At 42.0% G+C, this 14,558-nt stretch overlaps 1 protein-coding gene across 2 annotated transcripts; it reads right to left on the bottom strand.

Moving 5' to 3' along the window:
* Positions 1 to 6,028: 6,028 nt before the first annotated feature.
* On the bottom strand, positions 6,029 to 12,247 carry nell3 (NELL (neural EGFL like) family member 3). Of its 2 annotated transcripts, XM_063912155.1 has the most exons (5): positions 12,151 to 12,247; positions 11,302 to 11,974; positions 10,209 to 10,767; positions 8,888 to 8,954; positions 6,029 to 8,763 (listed from the first exon to the last, which is right to left on the bottom strand). In XM_063912155.1, exons 3-5 carry the CDS (start codon positions 10,407 to 10,409, stop codon positions 7,232 to 7,234), a joined length of 1,800 nt encoding a protein of 599 aa, XP_063768225.1. In that variant the 5' UTR covers positions 10,410 to 10,767; positions 11,302 to 11,974; positions 12,151 to 12,247; the 3' UTR covers positions 6,029 to 7,231. The 2 variants fall into 2 exon arrangements, with proteins under 2 accessions (XP_063768225.1, XP_063768226.1); XM_063912156.1 differs by lacking the exons at positions 11,302 to 11,974; positions 12,151 to 12,247 and having other exon boundaries at positions 10,209 to 11,291.
* Between the last annotated feature and the right edge of the window lie 2,311 nt (positions 12,248 to 14,558).

Below are 14,558 nucleotides of genomic sequence, written 5' to 3'. Positions count from 1 at the left end.
AGATTGTACAGACACATGTGTTGTAGGCTACCAGTAATTATTTCCATCATTTCCTTGATAATGAAAAGCAAAGGAAATGGAACAGATGATCCATTAAATGCGTACAAACATTTTTGCCAACTTTCAGAGCTGTTGCTTTTTGACGTGACATGAACCGTACTTACAGTAAATGCAGCACATATGCCTCATCCTGAAATGTTAACAAAAGTGTTTGACGTATTATAACTGTTGACAGACAAAAAGACAAAACCCAGCCAAAAACATTACTTCCTTTAATAGAATCAGCCTGTCGTTTTAACCTTAAGTTTTTCTTAACATGAACTGAAGCCAATGACTCACAGTTTTGGCGGGAAAATGAACTTGGAACGGCAAAAGATGACCTCTGCTCATTTAAGATAAGATAGATATGAATGGCCTTGGAAGACCGACAAGGAAAGTGATTACACCCCTGCTAAAGTATTTTAGGTATATGTAGGAATAAACCATAGCCTAAATGAATGGACTTAGCCTTATGCGGAACCACTCATGAATTCATTATGTGAGCTATTAATACAGCCAACATGAGGAGTGTAAAGTTCTACTCTTCTTTCGGGAGAGCCAAAGAGACTAAATGACCTGCCAGCTAATCCTCCATTAGTTATCATCATGGAATTAGCAACGTGTACTCCTGACCTCACTTTATGGATTCTGTTGGTGTCATACAATCAAATTCATTTCAATCAACCTTATCTCTGCAGACTCTTTTGCTGTTATTTTCCTGACGGGCAACTCAGTCTCCCACGGTGTAAATCACTGCCTTCACAGATAAAAAAGCATCTCAATGATTAAAAAGAACAATGCCTTAATGACCAGGTCTGACACTTCTGGGAGATTCATGCTGGAAGCTTCCTTCCTCTGAGCGATCATTGATGTTCCCACATGAGCAGTTCATCACCAGCGTCACCTGGATAATATGAGAGTGTTTGCAGCATGCGGAGCACAGCACAGGACTTGTAAACTCCTGATTCTCTGATCTTACATGTTATTACGCAAAGAAGGGAAGAGTGGTTCTATCCAAAAACACCGGGTGCAGATGGGAGAAATGTAGCAAACATGTCAAATAGTTTAAAGTCAGGGAAGTCACTCTTTCCTCAAACTTTGCAGTGATTTATAAGCAAACCAACAGATGGCAAAGCCAGGGTGGCTGTTCTTGAGAGAAGCTTAGCAAAGCATTTTGGGTTCTCATGCTTCTATAAATGACTGCAGCCTGAAAATAGTCAGTGTGATAGTGTGTCAGTGTGTGAGGAGGCTAAACTGAGCCAGATGTTGGTGTCTGATGGAATTGGTGGCGTTCACCTCACATTTTTTTCTGAACTGTAGGTTGTCTGAACTTTGCTCCTGCCCCACTGTCAGCCCAGAAGCTGGTGGGTCATCCATTAGTGTTTGGTTTCCCTCTAACACTGCTCAGCTATCACATGAAAGCCTGCTCATGTAAGGGGAGAGGCCACATGCTTGGTTGACAGCTAGAGAGGTTAAAAAGACACATTTTTTTCCGCCCTCTTGACATGTTGTGTTTTCTATCAGCTGTCCAGGCAGGAGTTTGACGCTAAAGGTGGATTTGTTGGTTAGGAAGTCAAAAGGTCAGAATTCTGCAAGCGCATTATTTTGGTGTTTCTTAGATTCACTCTTACCGCTCTCATAGCACAATTTCCTGACAAAGCAGACAGCTGTTTTCAATGTAAAATCTTGTATAAACCCACTGTTTACTGCATTTCCTAGCTTCTAAATTTAAACAAAGTTAGCAACTAGCCTTTGAACCCAAAGGGGGATTTAGCTGCTTAAGAGCCAGACAAAAGGTTGGTAATATATAGTTACTGCTCATCATGGTGGTGATTTGCACGTTAGACACTTACATTTATAGTTGTTTTTGGTTTTTGATAACATACTGTAACTTTCTCGTCATTTCAGATCCTGCCTTCCTCAAGGATCTTGCAATCATCTCGTTCTCCTCACCCTAACCAATAACTGAAATCGCACAGTTCCTTCTGTCCTTATGCTGAATTGGATGTCGGCCCGATGTGGTCCTGCAGGATACTGGATTAGTTTTTTTGCCCCATGAATGAACCATTTAAATGTCCTCATATTATAAAAAACAAATACTTAGGACAATTGTTAACCTGCAAATCCCAGAATCTCCGTTGCTAGGTTGCATATAATTGCTCGACTAACATTGTTGTTGAAAACTACTTAATCCATTAATACTCTGTTGAGCACACTTCGTAAGTCAATGTCAGATGTACTCATTAGCCTCTCTGACCTCGTTGTGCACTTTAACAGTTACCTTAGCATACACTTTTTTTTGCAAAGCAATGCACACACACACACACACACACACACACACACACACACACACACACACACACACACACACACACACACACACACACACACACACACACACACACACACACACACACACACTCACACACACACAGACACACACACACTCACACACACACACACACACACACACACTCACACACACACAGACACACAGACACACACACACACACACACACACACACACACATACAGCCCTCCACCACTCAACTTGTGTGATATATGCAGAGTCATTTGTATGGATGCATTCAGTGAGATGGTTAATCTGTAAGCGCCTGCCGGAGAAAGCAATTAACCTCACGGACCAGCGGGGAGTGCGAGAGCATCTCTTCACCATTTAAATACACACCAGGGGGACTCACTCGCTCACATTCAGCCAACCTATTATTCATCATCAGCACTTTAAATGGCCTCTTCATCGAGACAGCAAGACAGGCCTAACTCCCTCTTCATATACTATACATGTGTGTAATGTGTACACACACACACACACACACACACACACACACACACACACACACACACACACACACACACACACAGATACACATGTGTATTTCCTTACCCAGACAGACTGATCCCCATGGCTCTGGAGTTTCAGATTGCCCTTGACGCAGAATGATTAAGGTCAGCTAAAGAACATGAAAATTAAATGCTGCATTCCTGGTGATTAGGGAATTTAACAGACACTTGAGGGAACTATGCAGAGCCCCTTGCCAAGCCCTGAAAAGGGAGATACAGGACAACCATCAAGATTATTTTCAGTGCCAGTATAGGTTTCAGCTTTCAAAATATCCTACAAACAGTATAATATGCTATACCATGAGAAAACCTGTTTACCTTATATAGATCGACAACATTCCACACTTTTTTGCAAAGCTTCTCTCTGAACTTTTCTGTAGTCTCTCTGAGTAACTTTTCACAGGCTGTTCAATATGAATCCCACTTTTGTGTTTGTTGCTACTGACCTGCCAGCCCATTCCCTTATGCATCAGTAACTTCTCTAATGAGGAAAAAAAAAAACACCGGCACAGATGGACGGAGCAGGGGAGGAGATTGCGACAGATGAACGGAAGCGCAAGAAAGAGAGGATGATGGAGAACAACCGGTTACTAAAGGAAGCAGTGCTTTTTCAGTCAAGACACATGTTGGACTATTAGTTAGACAAACTTCAGAGGAAGTAGAGAGACTTTTGTTTTAACTACAGCCAGACCTATATAAGATGTTATCAAGTCAGTGACTCTTGGCACTTTAGACTGTACTGAACAACATTACAGAAGTAACACTACGAAGGATTGCAGAATCAAGCCTTGCATGATCTAAACATTTCTGTGTAGACATTAGGCCTCTGCTCTTAGAGTAACATCCGCTTCTGATTAAAGCGAGTCTGTCTCCAGCTTTGTCCTGTTTAAGTCAACATTGGAGCAGACTGGGGCCAGATTTGGGGTAGGAGGCTTTTCGCTGCGACTGATATGTCTATTAACATGACGCCATGTTGCATTTTGTTGCAACACTCAGGAACAAATGTTGCACATCCACATTCAGAGCCTTAACTTAACAAGAAGTGATAGACGTTCCACATAGTTTAGTTGTGAAAAGTGAGTAATTTCAAGTAAAAACTACATAGTATAGTATGTTCAATGTGTAGTATTTCGATTATATGCAAAAATAAACATGCAGTAGTATATAAGTATAAATAAATGTTTAAAAAACAGCTTAGAATACTGTGTAGGGGTAAGGCATGATGTAATGGGTCTAAATAAGGCATAGTATGGCATGTTGAAAAAAGTTTAAGAACGACATTTTTCCTTTTTTTGGACATGCTGTATTATGCCTTATTTGGACAGAATACACCGTTCCTTACCCCTACGCAGTATTCTAAGTCGCTTCTTAGCATTTTTGAACATGATATGCTGTTTCGTTCTTTCAGGGGTTTTGTCTCAATGTTTTCAAAACAGCATATCATGTCCAAAAAATGCTAAAAAAACGACTTTGAATACTGCGTAGGAGTCAGGAACGGTGTATTCTGTCCAAAAAAGGCAAAATACAGGATGTCGAATTTTTTTAAAGAAACAACAAAGTATATTTTGTCTTAAAAAATGCAAAAAATTGACATAATATACACAGAGGTGGGGACGCCCTAAATGAGGCGCTACATCTGTAGTATAGTCAGATTTATGAAGAAAATGTCCTCTTATGTAGAGACTGTTTGAGTGAACTCCAAACACATGTACCCTCTGAAAGCAAATAAACTCATAACAGATGCATTGTGGTGAAGAATGATGCTCCTCCTTTTTGCTGCAGATACAATAACACGCAAGTCCACACCCCAACAAAGTGCAAAGCATCTTTTGTGCTTTTACATCACAACATTAATAACTGAATTAATGTTGATGAAGGCATCTGATCCACACTAAACTGTTATTGTCCATAAGTGGAATTTGTTAATAGAGAATAGGGTTTGTTTAGTCTTGCTCAGGTGTTCGCAGGTAGTTTCTTCTTTACGCATCCAGGCACGCCAGCATGAAAAATGTTTGGAGACTGTGTTGTAAGGACTGGGGTTTGGTTAGCTACTGAACTGTTGATGGTTACAAAAACGGATGGTTTCAAACGGACCTTAGAAGTAGAGTTCCATAGTCTTGTTCCCGGCCAGTTGATAAATGTAAGACCATCTTCTTTAGATCTGACCAATTCCAAAATGAAATAACTGGTTCTTTATATAGTTGCTAGACTTTTGATTTTAAGGCTTCGCCAGCTAATGCCTAACTTTGTTTGTCTGCGGTTTAGTGCAAGGTGTGTGGTATATACAGGTTCATCAGAGCTCTGGAAACAGCTGCCGGCTCCTGGAAATGGTGTTGATGAGAGTGGAATTTGTTGGCTGCACAACTGAAGCACAGCAACTGAAGCTTACTGAAGGCTAAAGCAGTTGAGCATTTTTAGAGACATCAGAGAGAAGCGTCACAGAGCTCTTTTGGCAATACAAGCAAGCACTTTCACAAGTAGTCATTTGATCCCTTGTTAATATAGAAAATATTCATCAGAGGGGCTTTAATGACAAACTTTTCAATACACGCACACTCCTCTCCTCAGTTTTTTTGTCCTCCTTCCTGTTGTTTGTCTGTCCCCGTTTCTCCCTCTGATGTCTGAAACTCTTCATGCGCTGTGGGTCTCATTTGATCTACAGCGTCAGACATCTGGAGCACTGCTCCACTGAAACACCTGTTTTCAATTCAGGCAACCGACAGAAACATTTGATTGTTTCTCACAAGCGCTTTTTTTCTACCTCTCCCTCTCATTGACTCACTGGCTATTTGTTATGTTTAGTCTAAAGAACAGCTCTGCTATAGGTAATAGATGGAAGAATAATTTGAACTTGATGAAGACCAATTGAGAGAAAAAACAGTAAATGATTTTCCAGGCATTATCTCTGCAATTTTGGCACTTGGGTAAGGTAGCTTTTTAATAGGTTGGGTATGTTTGGAATTATATTGAATGAGTAATGTCTGAATGTTTTACTCGTTTAACCTAATGCCACATTAATACAACAAAAAATCTGGTTACTGGAATAAAGGAAAAGTGTGAAATGATATGTTTATACAGGAATGCTTTACATCATACTAAAACTGTAATCAACCCCCCAGAAATGTAATATATTTCACCTCTGTGTATTAACGAGCTGGACAGAATTATTTTTTTATGTCAAAACATATGTACATTTTATTTGGTGTTCAACACGTATGCATGCATTGACATGTGCAGGTAGCCCAACCACAGAATGAACGATTTTTTTTCTGAACAAAATGGAGTGAGAATAAAGGATTTACGTGGCGGTTTCCCTGCCAAACACTTAATTATGCCTAATTGTTTCGAGGACAGAACACACACAGAGGCAATTAGGATTGATATGCATGGGCAATTCTTCACAGGAAACAGCATTTAGGCAAAAGAATAACAAAGTATAATGTTTGCACATTCCATAATACTGAGTTAAACTATGTGTGCAAATAAACATACGATAGAGGCGATCGCTGCATGTAGCTTTGAAAAGCAACACTGCATGCTCAGTGCTTTGCCACGTTATATTTATACTTTTATCGTGTCTGACAAATATGTGTATTCTATAGTGTAGATACAAAAGTCCCATTTTACAAAAGGCAAATAAATATGATCAAAAACGTCCTCGAAAAACAATTCCTGCTTGTTTGAGTTTACTATGGACATTTTGTCTTTTAGTAACAAACTATTGAAGGGATTTTCTTTTGTGGAAAAATGCATATATACACAGTTTCTATATCGTGGAAAAGTGTCTATTTTGTCATGTAACTCTTCCACCTTTAAATTGCTAGTGATATGATACAAAAAAGTTTATTACATACAAGTTAAATATGTGCAGGAATGTATGGATATACTTATTAAATGACAAAACGTAGGCATGCCAATTTCTTTGTACACATACACACATATAAGCACCACTGCACATGTATGAACACACTCATACATATTGTACAGACACACACTCACACAATCACATACACAAACACATCCCATTTAAGAATTGGTCACTGCTCAACCAGCCGAAGTACTTCAAGAAAAAGCAGTACTTACAGTATGTTAATTATACCCAAAAGAGATTTCACAATAACAGTCTTGAAAACATATATTTAAAACAATAATAAAACAAAATATGTGTTATAGATGAATGACATGGTTTTCCATCTACAATGTATAAAGTCGTTTATCCTCTAGTATTCTCTCTTGATTTGGTCAATTCTTGAATCTGGTCTGCAATTCAATGTTGTGCAAAACTGTCTTTTTTTTCTAAATAGTTTTTATGACGAAACCTCTTCTTGGATTACACTGCAACCCAGAGGATCGAAATGTTAGTGCCACCCTCGTGTGTGATCTGGTTAACCCGTCCTCGGATACAGTCCAGAGTTACATAGACTGCTGTACCATTCTGGACCGGAAATGAGGCCCTCAGCCCGATACTGGCCCACTCGCTCCCTTCAGGCATTGATCCAGACACCTGCTGGGCCACAGGAGCTGCCGGCCCGCTCGGACCCAATGCCCTCTGCAAAGTGAGTTTGACAATATTGCAGGAGTGAATCAGCTTTAGATTGAGGGCAAGGTTAGCCGTCCCTTTCTCATGGAAAACAAAGTTCTTCCTGCTGTTTGGCTCACCTTGGCGGGACAAATGAACCTGCGGCGTTTCCGGACTGATCTGCTGGAAGGACAGCTGCTTGTTCCTGACTGCTCCAGAGGGCAGACCGGTCTTGGACACGGTAGCGGTCAGGGCTGAGGACACTGCGGAGGGAATCCAGATAAGGCTCAGCATACTGATACCGGTGCTGTCCCCAAAGTAGCGGATGTTGCACTGGGACGGAGAAGTGATCTCGAAGCTGAGCGTGTCCCCGCTGGCTACGCTCACAGCGCCAGAGAGGGTGATGGAGGTGTCCCTGTAGTTGACGCCCGTCTTGAAGGCTTGCATTGCCTCGTGGCCGGTCCCGTTATGGTTAGTGTAGGCAATCAGGGAGAAACCCTCTCGGATGCAGGTGTGGCCCATTGAGTAAAGTGCCTGCTGGAGGACAAACTTTACAACGCCGCTTTCTGTGAAGCGTACACCGCGGTTGTCGTGCGTCAGAATGATCATGTAAGGGTCGGAGACTGAGGTTATTCGGAATGTTGGGCGGTAGCTAGTTTGGTAGTGTGTCAACAGGGACATCTGAGCGGTCATCGCTACGGCACCAGTATCGTGCGACAACCAGAGCAAGCTGAGAGAATTGGTGGCGATATCATAGACGTGAAGATCCTTGCTCTGGTTGCAGTGTTGATTCGGACTCTTCAGCAGAAGAGTGAAGGTGTGGTTGGGCTCCACCTCGACTCCACTGCTGACGCTGACACCCTGGAAGTACTTCCCATCCGGCTGTTCAATGCGAACACCACTGAGGTCCCGCCCCTCCTCTTCTTGGCTCCCATTGAGCCTCATTCCCAGTTGAAGGAAGTTCCTGCAGCTGTGCTTGATCGCAAAATTATGATCCAACCAGACCAGGCCATGCTGCAGGAACGTTATCTGCCCCACCTCATTGGACAACAGATCTATTTTTTCTTTGGTTCGGATGTTTAGTTGAAGCCCTGGAAAGATGTTTGTGCCAGATGTTCGGGCAGAAGGAACTCCCACATTGGCCCCCCAAGACTGGGAGAGTTGACTTTCTGAGGGCTGGCCGCAGACAGAGTCAGTGACAGCTGTGCAGGTCACAGAAACAGGCTCCCCATCACAGTCGGCGCAGGCCTGGCACTCCTGCAGCTCCTGGTTGTAGAAGTAGTCATGACCACACAAGCCCCTGACTGCTTCTCTCTCAGAAACTCCCAGACACCTGAACCCACCTATGCAGTTAAAGAGCAGAGAGAAGTGGAAATGAGGTTCTTTATAGAAAATGTAAAATATAAATATAGAGGGGGAATATAATGTTACAAACTGCACAATTATGAAAAAAAGTGTTGCACTCACCTGGAGTATTAAGGCACTTCACTCGCTCTCCACAAATGTTTGGTAATTCAAGGCATTCATCTCTGTCCTGCAATACACACACATTAATATTTAAGTGTACATTTTGGCATGTTAACCAAAAAAAAATACAATACAATGATTTTCTTTGGATTTTTATTCCGCAAGGATGAGAATATGAACTATGTTTCTCCATATCAGCTTTTGTGTTTGAGACACACTGGGATATGTTCTAAAACCTGACATTATTTGACACTTCTACCATCAGATAAACATTTTTGTGTGCAGTAGGTTGGTTTTCACACATCACTGCCTCACTATCAACCACAGTAGTGCATTTTAAAATGAGCAACAGGGGTGTGAACATCATTTCAAAAGATGGATTCGCAATCTTTTCTAAGATAACGTCCAGTTGTAATCGTTAAAGAAAGTGTATGAAGACAACCTTAAACAAATAAGAAAACAACAAACATGAAATAAATCAGGTATGCATTATGCTCCTATCAGCTCTAATAACGAACAAATAGGAATCCAAACATACTCTATTCAAGTTTTACTGGCTCCTTTTTTGGTTACAAAAAAAGAGATCCACTTTATGTTTCTACACCTGTTAGCTACTGTAGCTAAAAAAGGCATACTATGTTTGTCTATACCTGATGTGTCGTGACATGCATGAGGATATTAAAACGTAACTGGTCATTCAAATGATGCATTATTTACTAATGTGAATTCTTGAGCAAATTTAGATGAGAAATGAACATGCTTTGTAAGTTACTAAATGACTTTTTATTTTATTATATCTTACCATTTTGCAGTACCTCTAATTGCCACTAGTAGTTACTCTAGGGCAGGGATTCCAAAAGTGTGGTGCGCGCATCTGCCACCAGGGAGTGCGCGAGATGAAACATGTAATGGTGGTCTGGTATAAAAATATTGCACAGTGTTGTTTTTTAAGTGGGATTTTTTGTAAGTTCTTTTATTTTAAATAAAAATACTATAATTCATTGGTTTTTGATAGAAACGTAGAAGAAGACAGCCGCTGTCTTCTTCTACGTTTCACTGTAGGCTAGAGATATTTGCGCGCCAACTCGTTTCATTCATTCTTTCAAATATGATTCACTGGCTGACATCAGGGAAACTGTCAAGTGGAACTTCTCATGAAAAAGTTATTTATATGGCGATAAAACAAAGCTTTGATGTGTTTTTTTGGGGGGTGCGTCAAACCCGGTTGGGACGTAGAAGGGGGTGCGCCGCAAAAAAAGTTTGGGAACCGCTGCTCTAGGGCGAACCAGAGGTTGAGAATTGCTGTTTTAAAGTAGCATACCTGGCACATCCTGTCTGCAGTTGGAGAACACTGGGAGATCAGGAAGAAGCCCGGTGGACACATGGTGCACTTCTCACACTGAGGCGGGTCCCTCTGAAAATCACAGTACTCCTCCTGCCCACAGGGCGTAGGGCATCCCAGCAGAGGTTGAGGTAAACGAGCCTCTCCGACTACATCCATCGTTTTGGAATCCAGATCCATTTTGTGCACGGCGTAGGACTTCTGCAGGTGGCTGCGGGCCTGGCTCTGAAGACCGGCCAGATGGCTCTCGAAGTAGCTCTGCAGCTCACCCTGCAGGCCCTGGAAGGAAACTGTTTGACAGTGTCTGAGAGGAGGCCATACTGGGCCTTCACCACATCCATCTGCTCATACATGCGCCGCTGCTGGTCCAGGATCTCCCTCTGCTGGGACAGAAGCGCCTCCTGTTGGTCGGCAAGCTTCTGCTGCAGGTCGCGGATGACGATCTGCTGGCCTTGGAGGGCCTCCACCAGCTTCTCCTGCCCTTTGGCCAGCTGGAGGTGCAAGATGAGGGCATCTTCTGAGGGAACTTCATTCTCTCCTGAAGGGAAAACAATGGGCAATGAAAGATGGATTAAGACAAGATTTCATTGTTAAAAACTGTGCAGTGGAGGAAGTGATTGGATTATGAGTAATTCTGGTTTCAGCAAATAACGCTGGAACAAAGTGTGAACACACGTTGACCCGCTGTATTGGGTAGCTGGCAAGTGCAATGGAGTTTTCCTTTATGGACCAACATCAAAGCTCTATTTTCTCAACAACTGACTTAGAGACATTTTCCAGACCTGCTCAGCTCTTTTCTTTTGCCATGATGCTCTTGTGCAGATCACTGGAGAAACAGGGTGGTTAAAGTCAATCAAATATAATAAGCATTTGGTAATTATTATGTTCTTTCTGTCACTGCATGAACATACTTATACTTCCATAACGAATTATTTCAGACCAGATGAAACACATTGGTTTGACTGATGTGCAATTTAGCATGAAGGACATTTTAAAGAAATGAAATCATCCATTAATCATCAAAATGCAACAGTTAACAGTTTAGTTGACAGAGAAGATGATGAAAGCAGACCTGGCTTGATGTCACATGTGAGCTGGACACCCAAAGGCGCTCCGCCAAGGTCTGGAGAAGGATATCCAAGCTCCGGAAAATCCCCCAGAAACTGTGCGGCTCTGTCGGACAGATGGACAGGAGGGAACAGGCTGCCGCTCTCCTCTGAACTACAGCCCTCTCCCACACATGACTTCGCACGGGCTTTTGGCCGTATCCTCAGAGGCAGTCTGCACTCGATCCCTTTACATTCTCGGGTGTCATTGGTGGGCTGAAATTGTTTCACAAGAGCGGCGCAGTCCGCATCCGTGCATCCTGCAGGTAAAACTTCAGGCGCTCTTATCCGCGTGCTACTGCTGCTGTCACTGTGCCGCACGCGAAGTGGCTGCACAGCCGGATAGACCTCTGAAACTGCTCTTGGGGAGCCCGGGTACGCATGGTGTTGGCCGGCAACTACCTGCGCCGCTCTCCCCTGCGCTGTCTGGTGATGGTGCCGCGGCGGTCTGGCGGCTCTGCCCCCCGGACAGTGCGCTCCGGTGCACGGTCTTGGATCGCCAGTGTCTGCGCCGTAGCAGTGCGTCCCCCGGCAAATCTCTGCGACAGTTTGCGTCGATATCCAAGAGAGCAGCAGCAACAATACAGGTGTTACTAAAACCATTTTTTTTTTTTTTTTACGTCAGCGTGAGAGCACTCTCTGCAAAAGAAGAAACATGCATATTGAACTTTTGATTCCCGGATGGTTAATCTGGAGAAATCTCCAAAACTATTTTAATTCAGTTCTGAGTTTATTTCTGACAAAACCCCTCTCACTATAGAAACAAAGTATATAAAGACACAGACACTCTCTTGCACTTCTTGGCCAATCCTTACCTTCAGATCCAGAGATCGATGAGACTGTCTTTCCCGGCTGTCAGTAAAGAATTAAAAACATTAGACAGCACTCCCGCTTGCTCTCTCCATGTCTGACCCACTGTGAGGGCTTCTGCACTACAATGTCAGTATGTGGCATTCCTAAGACTTAATTAGCATCAGGTTTCCCCAGCCACAAATTAACCCTTCACCTTCCCTGCTTTCCATGCAGGAATCCTTCATTGATGCGAAAGAAGAGTTTTCTGAAAAGAAATATCGGCTCCCATGATCATGGTAATAAAAAACAAAGAGAGATGATGTCCGTGCATAGCTAAATGTTTTCCTGTCCTGTCATCTTTTCCTGTAATCTGTTGCTTTTCAATTTTGCTCACTGCTGACTTTCCGGTGACCTCGCAACCATCCAAGATGCAGAAAATGGCACTGTTTATTTTCTGTTTAGCACTTTCTGAATGTTGAGACAGCTGCTGTTCCTCCACCCAGTGTCTGCAAGTTATACTGGGCTTGTCAACACTGAGCGCCCCACTTTATAGCTGGAGCCAACAGAGGTCAAACTTTTGTTGAGGTGACCTATGGCTGAAGTCAGGAATGCGAAACCCACACCTGCTTTTTGGACCCTCTTATTTTAGTTCATCAGCACAACCACATGTTATGGGAGGTTATCTGAGGCTGCTGTGTGGTGGGATGTTTGTAATTCATCAGGTCCTGTTGTCACTTTTTCTTTCATTAGTTAAAGGTCAGGCTGCTCAGGGAGCTATGAAAGTCCATTTCTGCCAAGGAAAAAAAAGCAATGTGACAAAAAAATGTTACTCATCCAACAACTTTGACCATTGATTATCACATAGTTTACATCTCATCATTCAGATACAATAATTCCAAATGTTTAATTATTATCTTGTAATGCTCATAATATGACTTGCCTCCGATTTTTAAAAATGACAATCAATTAAAATGTTGATCTATTTTTGCGTCATTTTGACTTATTCTGATGTTGACCTGGAAATGTTCTAAAATCACTCTTACTTCTGGAAACTACTGTTAGTGTTTGATTCATTCATCATTTGAGGTAACATTATACAATGTTGACATAGCATGCCATTATGTTGATCTAGTATCTTACCATTTTGATTTACCAAGAGTCTATAAATAAAATATATTTGTATTTCCTCTAACTTTTTACCTTGAAAATCCTCCATAAGGAGGCGAGTTTGACTTATCAATTTAAATAAAAGACAAACCTGTGTCCTTGTTTGTTGGATTCTGTTGGCATAAATCCAGCCAACCAGCACTATAGGGGCTGAGCGGAAACCTAAATTAGTTGCATACGTCTTTTCCTGCATTAACATGCAGAGTGGATCAGCCCTCCACAAAGAAAATAAGTGGTGCAGCTTGTGTATTATGAACAGGATCTACACCACCCACTGAATGTATAGTACAGCAGAGTACACACAGAGGGCACTACAACACTCCTAATGCATCACTTTTCCCATCATCATAGTGACAGTTTGTCCTCTGCAGTGCTATATTTGACGAATGCTTTATTGTTTTGAAAGGAGCCCACTGGTTTTGTTATTAGCGCCCCATTTTCTTGCAGTGCAGAAAAGCCCAAAGAAAGGTTTTTAGAGTGTGTTGGAGCACTCTGATTTAATATGATGTATACTAATAGATTAAAACAATACCCTTCTTACACCTCACACCTTTCAATCTGGGGTTCTGTACACAAATAATGTGTCTTTAACTAAGGCTTTGTTTTGCAGCCTCTTTGTCCGTAGTTGATTTAATTAAACTAAAGGTCACCTAACATCTACAAAAATCTTCAGTTTCTTGACTTTCTTATTTATCAAGACCATTAAATTCCCGATGATGGACAAAAACATAATCCGTATCCGATCTGTTGGACCACCATCAGTCCCTGAAATGTAACAACCAGTAATCAGCATATCTACGTGAAAAATGTTCTCTGAGGCACCGCCGTACTCGTTTTTGTTACATGCTTGGAGCTAATGGAAGGGTGCCTATATGGTGTCCATCTGTTTGTCAACCCCTGAGAGAGGTGAAAGGAAATGGGGGTGGTTGTGACTCATAACTGTAACTCAAGTGTTTCTTTGATTCGTCATGAATCATAAAAGCCTTTTTGGAAAGATTGTAGGTTATTTGGTTTCCCCCTGTTGTACGCAGCTTCCCTGTATGATGACACAAGTTGAAAATCAGGTTAGCAATGGGTTGTTCGTTTAAGAATAAATATGCTTTATGATCTTTATTCTTCCCTACATCTGACCTTTTACATTTTTTGGCCCCCCTTGTAAACTGACAAACTTAAACTTTGTTTAACTGACAAGTCAGTTAAAAAAACTAGATGTGAAATCCTGGCCTCCCAGGTTGACTCAAGGAGAAATGCAAATAAATAGAGC

This window comes from Eleginops maclovinus, chromosome 21 (genome assembly GCF_036324505.1).
Source record: "Eleginops maclovinus isolate JMC-PN-2008 ecotype Puerto Natales chromosome 21, JC_Emac_rtc_rv5, whole genome shotgun sequence".
Classification (NCBI taxonomy): domain Eukaryota; kingdom Metazoa; phylum Chordata; class Actinopteri; order Perciformes; family Eleginopidae; genus Eleginops; species Eleginops maclovinus.
Note: the sequence above shows the minus strand (reverse complement) of the source record. Positions and strands in the feature narration are given on the sequence as shown.

Coding starts and splice junctions, on each gene's coding strand:
- nell3 (XM_063912155.1), bottom strand. CDS start 10,409: ATGGATCTGGATTCCAAAACGATGGATGTAGTCGGAGAGGCTCGTTTA. Junction 8,955..10,208: donor CTGCAGACAGGATGTGCCAG/GTATGCTACTTT, acceptor TGTGTATTGCAG/GACAGAGATGAATGCCTTGA. Junction 8,764..8,887: donor GAAGTGCCTTAATACTCCAG/GTGAGTGCAACA, acceptor TTAACTGCATAG/GTGGGTTCAGGTGTCTGGGA.